This window comes from Xenopus laevis, chromosome 1S, assembly GCF_017654675.1.
Source record: "Xenopus laevis strain J_2021 chromosome 1S, Xenopus_laevis_v10.1, whole genome shotgun sequence".
Taxonomy (NCBI): Eukaryota; Metazoa; Chordata; class Amphibia; order Anura; family Pipidae; genus Xenopus; species Xenopus laevis.
Window position 1 is genome coordinate 42,583,182 of NC_054372.1, and position 14,195 is coordinate 42,597,376.

The 14,195-nt window shown below is 37.1% G+C and overlaps 1 protein-coding gene across 2 annotated transcripts in view; it reads right to left on the reverse strand.

The window, feature by feature from the left end:
- Positions 1 to 1,113: 1,113 nt before the first annotated feature.
- glrb.S (glycine receptor beta S homeolog) overlaps positions 1,114 to 14,195 on the reverse strand; it is a 76,458-nt gene continuing 63,376 nt past the window's right edge. For both annotated transcript variants that reach the window (XM_018243244.2, XM_041579542.1), the window contains exons 7-10: positions 13,624 to 13,764; positions 10,264 to 10,416; positions 5,184 to 5,476; positions 1,114 to 2,007 (exon numbers count right to left, since the gene is read on the reverse strand). In XM_018243244.2, the coding sequence (XP_018098733.1) occupies positions 1,711 to 2,007; positions 5,184 to 5,476; positions 10,264 to 10,416; positions 13,624 to 13,764 (884 nt within the window). In that variant the 3' untranslated portion in view covers positions 1,114 to 1,710. The remainder of the gene's footprint in view (positions 2,008 to 5,183; positions 5,477 to 10,263; positions 10,417 to 13,623; positions 13,765 to 14,195) is intronic.

Below are 14,195 nucleotides of genomic sequence, written 5' to 3' on the forward strand. Positions count from 1 at the left end.
GAAGTGTGTGGAAGTCAAAGAGGAATAGTGTGGGTACATCAAGGCTCCCACTAACTGAATGCAGGTTCTTGATACAATATACTATATATGCTAGGGTGGTTTCTGTACTTTTCTGGAGATTTCTTTGTTCATTTTATGATCATTGCTACCATGCTTCGATTGCAAAGATTATTTTTAAAATGTGAGGGTTTAATGAAGACTTCAACAACCAGAGGGCAGTGCTTTCCTACTTTTAAGACACTTTCTGTACTTTTACATTTATTAGCTGAGATATTAATTGCAAAGCCAAAGGCTATGTGTGTTCTATATTGTTGTGTAAAACATGGGCATTATTAGAGGCTTATTTTTAGCATCAAAGCCCTGCTTTTTCATGCAGGTTGGTTTTTTCCCAACATTTTGACATTTGGAAAAAGCAGGCTTTAAAGGATGCAACACTGTTCAGCCATCTTTAGTAGCATTCACCTATTCCTATCTTGTCGCAACTTCTTTAAAAACGACTGTAATCTTCATATTTAAAAAAACGGACCAATCATTACCTTAATTTAAAGCAATACAGACCTAAGGTGGGCTTAATAAATCTCCATAGTCTTCATACCTTAAAGCATTATTACCTTTCTAGTCGTTCAGCCTCATGCTTCTTGCATTGTCCTGTGGTGTTGATTTTCTTGGATCGTTAAAAGAAGAGACCTAGTACTCAGGATTGGAATGATGGTGTATAATCTTGTTTTTTTAGTTCTCAGTATTATTAATATTAGTGTTTCTTTCAATTACAATTACAAACCGTTCTTTCTATTACAAGCCTTTTTATGGTGGTTGTTTCCAGGCATGTGAAATGTGTATTTATTGGACAAATGCAGTTTAAAAACCCAATATGGGTTGGCAATAGCATCAGTGAATTTTTAGGTATCACCTACAGTACCTCGGAGCATAAGTAGTGGGCAGCAATGTACTACTACGCCTACAATGTCAATGTGGTGCTACATGTGTCCCAAGCAATGAAGTCTGCATGTCCATGTCCAACTCCAAGGCTACCCCTTACCTACTATAGACAACTAAAAAATACACTGTATACACCTCCTTAAACTGTGAAAGAATGTGACAAAACGGACACAATTTCAGTTACTATTTTTAATTAGCTTGTTTTTAAACATTACGTTTGGTTCACGCAAAGGATACAGCTCCGTTTCTTAAATAGTCATTTTTACAAAAAATAGTCTCTGATCATTTTATTTTACACATTGACAGCGGCCGTTAAATATTAGTTTTCATTATGCAGTCTATATATTATGAAGTACTGTACATCTTGTTTGGGCTTGATTCATCCAAAATATCTATTACGTATTTCCCTGCGAAAATAAGAAGATGTACCCGTTAAATACTACTGTACATATATGGTACAATGATCTTCAATGACACTCAGCGTGCACGAGTTTCAATTTTAGAAGCATTTCATAACTTTTGATACTAAAAGAGCAAAATTTGAGAGAGTTTATCAATGCATTAGGCATAACCTTATTTATAGCAGAAAGTATACCTTACATTTATATACATGATTTTAAGCACAGACATTGCAGTGTCATGCTTCCATTTTTTCTCATTACATTGCATGGCATCTACAATGTAAGTATTGCTTTGCAAATGTAGACAAGATCACAGGTTGGCCTTTGGTAATTTCTTACGCAGTTTCACTCAAATGATGAGACAGTGGTATCATAAGTATACCAGCCAATATATAACATTAAAGAACAAGAAGGTGAATGGAAATAATGCCCTGGCGTAAAGATCGATTCGCTTTGCTTCCGATGGAATGACTGGCTTGGCAGGTGGAGGCTTTTTGTTGTTCTTTGCTTGTGGTTTTCCCATTCCATTGTTGACATCGATTGGTTTTCCATAACAGTCATAATTGGACAATTCAAAATCTCTAGGCAAGCTCCCGACAATGCTGAAGTCGTTTGATCTCAAATCTGATTTAGACGTACAGACTTTTTTGCATCGATTCTCTGCAACCTGGGAGAAATGGAATTTTGTAAAGTACTTTTGAAATGCCAAATATTAAGCAAGTGTGCATTGCCAATGGGTTTATATTCTGTGCGGTGGTTATACATAAACATTTCTGGGAAATTCAAATGTTTCCGCTCTTTACCAGGCCATAATAAATTGAAAAAAATATTTTTCTAGGACATACAGTGCTACAGATACATTTACAGAAATATTCCCCAAAGCAAGCTGCCAGTCATTCATTCTGCACTATAAAAGTGAGAAAGAAGAATGATTTTCTATTTTGGAGAAAAGAGAAACCTTTCTGATGCAACACTCATATTTACTTTCCTAATATTATCACTAATTAGTATCAGTTTCCCTCTGACTCTACCAAAATGAATTTATTGCTAAAACATGACTGTAATTGTGCAGTTTAGGTTCTTAATTATTTTGGCTTCATAAATAAAGTTACCTAAAAATTCTTGGGGGGTTATTTATCAAAGTCCTAATTTATCACAATATTTTCTGCTACAAACTCCGATCAAATCCGCTCAGGTTTTTTACACTTATTTATTATTAAATTTTCCCGAAAATATGCTTTGCGGGGAAAAAAAAAAATCAGATTTTCGCGTTTTTTTTGTATTTTTCATCCGATTTTCATGATTTTTTCATCCGATTTTTCACCCGAAACTCAGATGTATGCCCAAAAACTCAGAAAACGTCGGGGTATTGCACGAAACCCAGCGCACATCAAAAAAATCATTGGGACTTCTCCCATTGACTTATATGCAACCTCGACAGGTCTGAGATGCCGGATTTTCTGATTCGGATTTTTCCATCCTCGGGGTTTAATAAATTCCGAAAAATCTGTGATTTTTTAAAAGTCTGATTTAAAAAAAAGTCACAAAAATTTGGTGATTTTTGTATTCGGAGTTTAGTAAATAACCCTTGGGGGCAGATTCACTAACTTCGAGTGAAGGATTCGAATGAAAAAAATTTGAATTTCGAAGTATTTTTTGGGTACTTCGACCATCGAATTGGTTAAATTCGTTCGAATTCGAACAAAATCGAACGATTCGAAGTAAAAATCGTTCGACTATTCGACCATTCGATAGTCGAAGTACTTTCCCTTTAAAAAAACTTCGACCCCCTACTTCGGCAGATAAAACCTACCGAAGTCAATGTTAGCCTATGGGGAAGGTCCCCATAGGCTTGCTAAACTTTTTTTGATCGAAGGATATTCATTCGATCGTTTGATTAAAATCCTTCGAATCGTTCGATCGAACGTTTAGCGCTAAATCCTTCGACTTCGATATTCGAAGTCGAAGGATTTCAATTCGAGGGTCGAATTTCGAAGTATTTTTAACTTCGAAATTCGACCCTTAGTGAATCTGCCCCTTGGTGTTCCTTGTTTACTGTTGGATATAACTGATAATGCTGACTGGATCACAAAACCTGGAGCAAATATTGCTATCTGTAATAAGCATTTACCACTGTCTAAAACCAGGCAAGAAGCTGTAAAACACACACAAATAATACCCTTCCACAATAAAAAAACACATAAGAGCATTATTGTACGGTCACTGTAGTGATGTGATAGTTGCTGGTATCTGCAGCATTAATCAAAACTGAAAAAAAAATACTTATTTACTTTGATTCATTCTGTCTACAACCTAATGTCCTACTACAGTATTCTAAATCTTAAATTATACATTTCTAGTGTCTTGCCTTATTTATGCCCTGTCAAAGTCCAAGCAAGAGGCCATCCTACCCTGTCTCGGCTACTGCAATTGCTACTAACTGGCCTCCCTAAAGCTCAAGTCTCTCCACTAGAATCTGTTTTAAATACTGCTCATAACCTTCAAAGTCCTTCATTCCTCTGCACCTAATTACATCTCTTCTCTAGTGTCTTTATATGTGCCTGGCCGACTCCTTCTGTCTTTCTGCTCCTTAAATTTGGAATACCATCCCTGAATCTTCCCTCAGTCTCTTTGGAAATAAAGAGGCAGTGTTTGAGTTTATCTTAAAAGAGACTGAGGCAAGATTCAGGGATGGCATTCCAAATTTAAGGAGCAGAAAGACAGAAGGAGTCGGCCAGGCGTTCACATAACACCTGACCCAGTTCTATAGTGTCAAACACTGTAACTTGCAGCTTACTCTCCCTATTTGTGTCTGTAATTTACCCTCCCACTTTGATTGTAAGCTCTAGTGGGCAGTGACCTCCTTACTATTTTCTCTTTAACAATTAGCTCTTATTCTTTAATGCAATTGTACTTTGTATTTATTTTTATATAATACACAAAAGCCATGAATATCTTGTAAATTATATCCTTATAAACGGGGAGTTCTGATGTCATCAGTTATAAACGGTGAGTTCTGATGTCATTTCTGTCACATGACTCACTGAAACGTGTGTATTATAATAAATAAAGTACCCCCTGTTGCAAAATATGATCATATTAGAAGTTACTTCGGAGTTCCATGACCTGTATAAAAACACTCGGCCGAACCGTGAAACTCCTTGGTAAATTATAATATCCTTATATTTTACAAGAGGGGGTACTTTAGTCACTATTTATTATTGCAATCACCCTCTGTTAGAGTCCTGCGCAGGTCCATTTTTTGGGACCCGTACCCGCAACCCAGACCCAGACCTGCAACCCGTGTACCCGCAATCCGACCTGACCTGCAAGTACCTTATCCGCAACCCGGACCTGCAACCCGCTGACCATCAAGAATCAGGAAGTGCTGTCATTGTAAACCGGAAGTGGCGTCATCGGAAGTAGACATGACCAGAAAAAAGGAGTAAATATCGCTATTGAGAAGACACGCGGCCCGACCCGCGACCTGCAAACCCGCAGAACTGCCGACCCGCGTCTATACCCGCACCCGGAACTTCTATCCGCAACCCGCAGGGTACTGCAGGTTTTTGCGGGTAACCCGCGGGTACCCACCCGCTGCAGGACTCTACCCGCAGTTTGTTCTATTTATTTGTTCTGCTGTACAGTGCTGCATATATAAGCAACACTATATAAATAAAAATATGCATACATACTTACAAGTATGGTTTACTAAATGGTTAATAACTGAACTCCCATTCTAAAGCGTACAAAAAGTTCAAAATATAATGCAGGCATTTAACTAGAATCCTCTTATTGCATAGATATATGATTTTAAGTTAGATTTATAATCTTTATACATACTTGCAAGGTGCTTATATGGATAGGAGTACCGGTCCCATTGACTGTATTATTTTTGGCTGCATTGGCCCCTTTTCCATCTGTCTGGTTAGCCTTTGCAATTTTAGCTTTCTCTGCTTCAATCCTTTTTGGGCTGTTCAACATTATATGAACAGCAGCATACTCAACAAGGGAGGCAAAACCAAACAGGAGACAAGTAATAAGCCAAACATCTATAGCCTTTACATATGACACTTTTGGCAACTCCTGTGCTAAGGTGGTGCATTCAGATGCCAAGCTGAGAACTGAAAAGATGCCTAAATAAAAGAGAGAAGAAATGACAGTTAAGAGCCTAACAGAAAATTTGACATTTAGTGATAAGCGATTTTTGACGATGAGTTTCGACAAAAATGACGTCCATAGACTCCAATGGGTGAAAAACATTGTGGCGCCCATAGATTTCAAAGAATTATGGTGAATTTTCACCAGTTTGTGAATTTTTGTTGAAGTGAAACAGGTCAGATTCGCTCATCACTGTTGAAATTGTATACAGAAAACACAAAATATGAAAGTTCAGTATATAGATCAGTCACCAGAGGTAGAAAGCTGTTTATCTAAAGCAGTATTGCTGAAATTGCAAACTGGAGAGCCACTGAATAAAAAGCTAAATAACTAAAAACAGTGTCTCTCCAGTTTGCAATTTCAGCAATCTGGTAATTAGGGTCCAAATTACAGTACATGAGCAACATGCATTGATTTGAGTAAGAGACTGGAATATTAATAGGAGAGGACTTGTGATGGGTGAATTTATTATCGGCATCAATTCCAACGCCGGCGACAATTAAACGTACACTCATTGACTTTAATGTGCGTCAAATTGTCACTGGTGTTGGAGTTGTCGCTGGCATCAATTTTGACGCCCACGTCAAAACTTGTGTTTCGCAAATTTTCCGCCGTTTCCTGAATTTGGGGGAAATTTACAAATTTTTCAGCGAAACGCGTCAGAAGACCCTAATTCTAGGGTGAACCACCCCTTTCAGTGGTTATAAAGCCTCAAAACAAATACAAATAAAGAAAATGTAAAATTGCTTTTCTGAGCACTTTTGTCATTTTCCTACATTTCTTTCTGGTTTTCAAGTAATAATCCGTTTTTAAACTGCACATTTAATTAAAATAAAACTGCATTGCCATGTGCTGACCATCCTGAAAGAAGAAGAGAAAAGTTTTCTGCTTAGAAAAGAGCAAAACATCTGATCAGCAAATGGCACTGTTGTTTCCACGTCACGGCATCAGTTTGATAATTACCTGTGTCACACTGACCTATTATTATACCAGGCCTCGTAGGCCTGAAAGTCATTGGGCCCTCCTGCTCCTTTGTGCCTTGTAAACCTATAAAACATTCCTCTTTTCTGTATGAAAACATAACGGAGTAATGGACAGAAGGATAGATTATAGTATTAAGATGTATGATAAAGAGCCTAGGAAAATAAAGATACAGAGTGAGGAGTAGAGGAAGATATTGTGGATAGTGGGTCTTTTTATATAAGGTTTTCTGGTGGCCCCTGGCTTCCTAGTCTGACACTCATAATTGCTAATATCTTTTTAATTATAAAAATATAATGCAAATAGTAAAAGTGCTCAGAAGATTATTCTTATCAGCTTTACCTTCATTTGTTTTGAGGGTTTACATTCCCTTTGCAGTTACAGGTATGGGATCCATTATCTGGAAACCCGTTATCCAGAAAGTTCCAAATTATGGAAAGGCATTCTATCATAGATTCCATTATAATCAAATAACCCATATTTTCTCTATAATAATAAAACAGTACCTTGAACTTTATCCCAACTAAGATATACAGTAATTACTCCTTATTGGAAGCAAAACCAGCCTTTGGGTTTATTTAATGTTTACATGATTTTCTAGTAGACTTAAGGTATGAAGATCCAAATTACAGAAAGACTTATCTGGAAATCCCCAGGTCCCCAGCATTCTGGATATCAGGTCCCATACCTGTATATCATACAATAGATTTCTCTTATATGCTGTAAAATGTCGTCACTTTTATTACAATTTTTGAATCTTATATGATTTTTATCTCACTTTTTATCTCGCTTGATATTATGTGGGACATTCACTAAGATTCGTAGTTGCGCCAGCGTCGGCTTCGCCGCACTTCGCCAGGCGTATTTTCGCCAGCAATACGCAAATTCACTAAAATCCGAAGTTGCGCTCAGGGGAACCGTAAGGTTGCAAAGTTGCACTAGCGTTAATTCGCCAAGCAAAGCAAAGTTACGCTAGCGATGGTTAATTTGCATACGGCGCCAAATTGAAGTTACAATGGAGGTATATGTAGCAGCACTACACAAGCCTGGGAAACCTTCAAAACAGCAAATAAAATGTTTATTTTGCCAAACACATGTGCCCACTGTATAGTTAAGGTGCCATGAGTTAGGAAATGTAGGGGGGGGAAGGAGGGGAGCCCCAAAAAAATTTTCAATCTTTTTCAGCCTATCACCCATAATCACCCAGCATTTTTTGGGACTTAGAAAATGTTTTAACTTTTTTTGAAGCAATCCCTATCTACTCTATTGCACTTCGCCTGGTCTGAGGTGGCGAAGGAAATCTGGCGTAAAAGGTAGCGTTCAGAACAATTCACGTGTCAGTGAATTTGCGTAGTTACGTCCGTTGCGCAAATTCGTCAGGCGTAAGGGTGCGAAGTAACAATGGCGAATTTACTCCAGCGTCTGTTAGTGAATCGGCGAATTAACGAAAATGCACTACGCTGGCGCATTCACGCTAGCGTTAGGCGCTTCAGCGTTTAGTGAATTTGCCCCAAGATGCATATTGTACAACAGTTACATGTCTCACTGTTTAAGGGGCAGTTTATCAAAGGTCGAGGAGAATTTTCGAATTTGAATTTCAAGCTATTTTTGAGTACTTCAACTAGGGAATAGTCAACATTCGATTTGAATTTGAAAAAAAATCGAAAATTCGAATATCGAAATTTAAATTCGACTTTGACTATCCGCCATCCAAAACCTGCCAAATTGCTGTTTTAGCTTAGGGCAGACCTCCTATAACCCATTTGGAGTCAATTGGTGAATTTTGAAAAATCAAAGTTTTTTTGGGGAAAAACTTTGATTTGAATTCGATCAAATGCGATGTTACTTCGATTCGTATGATACGAATTCTGCCGAATACGGACCTTTTCGATTGAAAACTGACCTATTTGGCCAAAAACCCTTCAACTTAATTTTGGTTGGTCTTTTTGAATTCGAATTTCGAAACTTCGAAATTCAAATTAAAAAAGACCTACTGAAATTACGTTTTTTTTGATAAACCCTTGATAAATATGCCCTTAAATAAACTAGACCAATGTCAGTGGTTTAGAAATAAAAGGAGAAATTGCCACGAACAATAGCAATGGAGGGTTGATAATGCAAATCTTACAGTTCAGTGGCACCTGTCAAAGTGATCCTTAATCATTGCTCATCATGCGATTTTCTGGTGTGATGAGGATGGTCCACATAGATTAAGATTGTATGCCAAACAGACAAATGAAGAATGTTTACATGATGAATGATATTAAAACATTGATCTAGGAACGGAAAGTGATGTCAATACCTATGAAATGGAAAACTTAAATACAAAAAGTAGTAACAACAGAGTCCATTTGTGAAGGAAAAATTAAATTATGAGATGTATCTAGATATTTAACAATCTTCTCGAATACAAGCCACATGAATAAAACCAGCTGGAACACACAGCTGGGAGTAAAAAGCAGCCCGGGCAAAAAAAAAAAAAATCAAAGCAGTCCACATGTAAAAACACAATGGTCTTGTACTCAGCCACACTTATATATTGGGTTAACACTTGTATATTAGTGTCCACCTAGTGGGTTTGTCCACCCTCCATGCATGCAGACAAAAATAATCTTCAAAATACTTAAAATAATAAAAATAGCAGTACTGATATACATATATAGCATAGGTGCTATAATTCATCAGTGCAGTTGCCTAAATAAATCAACCAACGGCTTGAAAATTAAAGTAAAGATCCAAATGGCTGTTATGGGGAACCACTCTGTAAATCAGTCCCAGTGTATTTATTAAAGGCAAGATGCTAGAGGCAATTTCTATAATAAAGTTAGCCAATAAATCCATGCATCATACACCATACAGATAAATTCATTAAAAAACAAAAAAACAAAATTTGATGCCTGTGGAACAATGAAATGTAACAATGTTTTACAAAACTATTTAAACAACAGATAAAAAAAGCAATAAATAAAGTGGGTAAAAAATAGATAGGGCATTCTTGAACATACTAAAAGTTAACTTAAAAAACGGAATTTGTCTACATCTCTTATTTTCTGTGCATTCTGTGCTTTTCCTTTCTTCTTTTTACTCTCTTTATGTCTCTGTGTTCCCTCGTTAATGCCTTATTTTGCCCCAATTTCTTTTTATCCATTTTTCTTTGCATCCATGCAAACTTGCCCCATACTTTCTTAAAGGAGAAGGAAAGGTTAAAACTAAGTAGGCCTTATCAGAAAAGTCCATCTAAATATACCAGTAAACCCCCAAAGTAGTGCTGCTCTGAGTCCCCTGTCAATGTCAAAAGAAACACAGCATTTCTTTCCTTCTATTGTGTACACATGGGCTTCTGTATCAGACTTCCTGACTTCATCTTAAACCTCATTGCCCTGGGCAAGAGCATGCTCAGTTTGCTCCTCTTCCCCCTCCCCCTCCCTTCTCTACTGTAATCTGAGCCCAGAGCAGGGGGAGACTCAGGCAGGAAGTGATGTCACCCCACGTTAATACTGCAGCTCCTATCCTAAACAAACAGAGTTTCAAGAGCTTTTTACTCAGGTATGGTAAAACATTCTACAGAATAAATATAGCATTCTAGCTTGCACTATTGCAGCTAATCTATTGGCAATAAAATGCCTCTGTAGCTTTCCTTCTCCTTTAAGTCTCCCTTGCTGTCATTCTCCCTGCTAACGCTGGCCATAGAATGTTATTTACATTTAAATTGGGTTAATTATATCTTAACTTCTAATTTAGAGCTATAGATTACAAATAAGGGGAGGGTAAAATACTTTACCAAGTGGCACTCTTGCAGCACTTGCATCTGGGTTGATCCAAAATGAAAGCCAAGAAAGGACAACAATAAGTAAAGTTGGGGCATAAACACCCATCATGTAAAATCCAACCTGTCGACTTAGGGTAAAGATCACTTCCACACAAGTATAATAACCTTAAAAAGAAATGAAACTACAGTTAACCAAGAGTATAAAAAACAAAACATTTATTTATATACCAGCTAAATTAACACAGAATATGATGTAAATATACTGTCTACTATACTACTGGTGTCTACTATATTTTTAGCTGCTCAGCAGAAGTGCATAACAGCAGGCAGCAGCTAATACTATATTAGAATCATGTATAGAGAATAAAAATCAGAATAAATATACTGAAAGTAAAATATTGGACAATACACGTCTACTTACAATCACCTCATTATTTTGTGAATCTGTATTTCATTATGTTAATAGAAATCTCTAGGCAAAAGTTAATGAAGGAAGTAAAGTACTTAAATAATCAAGAATGACTAGAGGGAAATGTAATAAAAGCCATAAAATGTAAAAAAAAATTGGGATAAATAAGAACAAAAATATTAAATTTCTCAGTAGTGTACTTTTTTTCTCTCGCCAATTAGTAATTTGCTAAATCAGTTTTGCATTTTTTAAGAGCTATTTACATTTTGTTACAAAAATATTAAAACTTACACTGCACCCAAATGCAGATTATTGTATAATGTAATTTATGGCAGACTAGGGGAAGACATGCCCAGCACTAAGGCGCACAAGAATACAATGCAGTCTGCACCTCCTGCTGTATAAAGAATTTGTGGTGCAAGGTACAGACTGCAATGTCAGGGGATGCAGGCCAGTTAAAGACAGTAAGGGCAGGGCTTTGCATCCTATTTTGGATTTTGGACATTGTGTTGGAGGAAATAAATGAACTCATACTGTATATTGTGCAATTGTTTTTACACAGGCGGACGGATGGAGTACTGAAAAATTCTCACAAAGGCAATGGAAAAATAATCTACACTGTGGTTCATTTTCCATTTATTCTGACTTTTATACAAATTTGATCAGTGTCGGACTGGCCCACCGGGATACCAGGAAAAGTCCCGGTGGGCCCAGGTGTCAGTGGGCCCTCATGCTGTTAAACATTTGACCTATTTCATGGCCATTCCCTATTTCTATGAGAACAAAGATGCTAAACAGATGGAACAATAGAGTATAGTATGTAAAGAAAAGAGACTAGGAGAATAGAGGTTGAGTGAGGAGAGGAAGAAAAATAATACTAAGAGTGGGGCCCTGGTCTAAGATTGATTGGTGGGCCCCTTGTCAAAGGTTTTTGGGTGGGCCCCTGGTGTCCCAATCCAACACTGAATATGATTCCCATCCAGATCGCTGATCGGAAGCTGTGAGTGACCTGTACTGCACATGACGTTCCATAAGTAGCAGCCAAATTAATGAACAGGGGATGTAGTACAGGAATGGGATCTGTTATCCAAAATGCTCAGGACCTGGAGCTTTCTGGATACTGGATCTTTCTAGTAGTTGCAAGATCCCTTGCATCTACTAGAAAATCATTTAAACATTAAATAAATCAAATAGGCTGGTTTTGCCTCCAATAAAGATTAATTATATCTTAGTTTGGATCAAGTACAAGGTTCTGTTCTATTATTACAGAGAAAAAGGAAATCATTTTTTAAAATGTGGATTATTTGGATAAAATGTAGTCTATGGGGGACGACCTTTCTGTAATTCAGAGCTTTCTGGTTAACAGGTTTCTGGATAACAGGTCCCATACCTGTACTTCATTTAAACACAAAATGTAACTATACGAAAGGCAAATGTTCTTTCCAATGCTTTCTATCATCAATTAATTAGTGGCAATAATATACATATTTTATTATATTATATTTATATTTTTATTCTAATGACAGTGTCCTCAGCAAAGCCATCAATTTATTGTTGCCACTGACATTAACATTCTAAACAGTAGGCTACAAGCAGAAAAGGATTAGTCATACTTCAAGGCATTCGTGGAAAGCATGTCTAGAGTCAGAGCTGTAATTTGCTAGTGCAGATATCAATGGGTAGGAGCTGTACTGTTTAATCTGACCTTTCAGAATGGTATTGCCACCTGGCACTGTAGAAAAGCTTCATGCTGCTCGAGATCAATGCCCAAGTTTATAGGGTCCCCATCATTGGAATTAGAGTGATGTAGCTCACTGCAGGGGCTACTGAAATAACATTCTGGTTGAAGGCAATATGCCATGTACAGTTAACAAAGATAGAGGGTAAAAGGGAAAATGTCATCTTATTTAAAGGAACTGTTATGAAGGTAGACTTACATCAAGGAGGTACACTCTCAGGATCCCGTAGCACAGACTTTATTAGCTGATCCCAAGAGAAACCATTAGCTGCTGCACACACAGTCTGTAACTACCAACAAGTATATCCCGCTAGTTCTTGCATAAGTCAAAACAGTGAGACCTCTAGTGGCCAGTTGTAACATATCATACTGCTACAGGAACAGTTCAATGTAAAGAAAAAACTGGGTAAATAAATTAGTTGTTTCCAATATAGTTATTTAGCCAAAATGTTATCTATAAAGGCTGAAGCGAACTGTGTATAACATAATAGCCAGAACACTACTTACTCCTTTGCAGCTCTCTAACTCTTAATCAGAAATTTGAAGAGGGGGCCACATGGGGCATAAATGTTCAGTTACATTGTTTATGTTCCTTATAACGCAGGTCAGATTCAAAAGCAAACTTACTGAACAGTTATGCCCCACGTGGACCACCTTCAATTCACTGATTGGTTACTGACTAGTAACAGGTTAGAGAGCTGCAAAGCAGGAAGTTGTGTTCTGGCTATTATGTTAGACATTATCCTTTATAGATTACGCTAACTATATTGAAAATATTTTTTATTATAAAATAGCCTATCTATTGACCCAATTTCATTTCAACACATTATATAGGGCATACAAAACTGAGAACTATTTTCTTTTAAGTCTAGCATGACTTAAAAGAGTAGTTACAGCCCATACTAATCATAATGTTGCTTTGATAAGATCAAGGGACAGAGTTGTTGTGTTGCTTCCCACCAGCTTTAGCATTAAATAACAGCTCCTATGCAACTTCCAAAAGCCTCTGGCGTAAACCTTCACTTCTTTTTGTGCACCAGCCTGACAGTACCAGGGACTGTTCTTGCATGACGCACAAGGCTTGGAAGGAGAGTAGGATAGTGTTAGAGGATTAGGGGTTTGCCAAGGATCTTTAATTTAAGAGAATAAACAAGTAAAATGTATAAAATGTGTTTAGGATTACTTTAAAAAGTAAAGTTTTCTTCCATGATCCATGTCCACTTACCAGTGCCTTTGTAGTACTTTGTGCAATTGCCATACTCAATTTCTTCTGTTTTAATATCAAACTGAGGCAAGGCAATTTTTTCCATTTGAACAGGATCTCCTGGCTGCCAAATGAATCGCAAATCATCGGTGGTATAGCCAACTAAAACAGAAAAAAATAATCCCAATAATAGAGTTACATAAACTGACAGATGAGCCAATCAGATGTGCTCCTTTGCATGTTCTGAGAATTTGGTATCAGGTTAATATGATGAAATAAAATCCAGAGTAAACTTTTTTATGCCCACTGCACACAAGGCTGCATTGAAACCAGCAAAAACATACCAGAATAAAATATATTTTGCTAACCAGTATATCAGTGGTTCCCCAGCTAAGACTGGAGCCCATGTGCAAAGGCATTTTTTTTCAATTGCCTCAAAACACTTTCAGTGGATTTGAAAAAAAACACGAAATGCTTTGGGGCAGCACATAAAAACCACTGCCAATGAGCCACCTTTGACCTGATTAACCTCCAACATATTTTACTTGCAGTATATTTGTTTTATATATGTAAATTATTTCTTACATTCACAT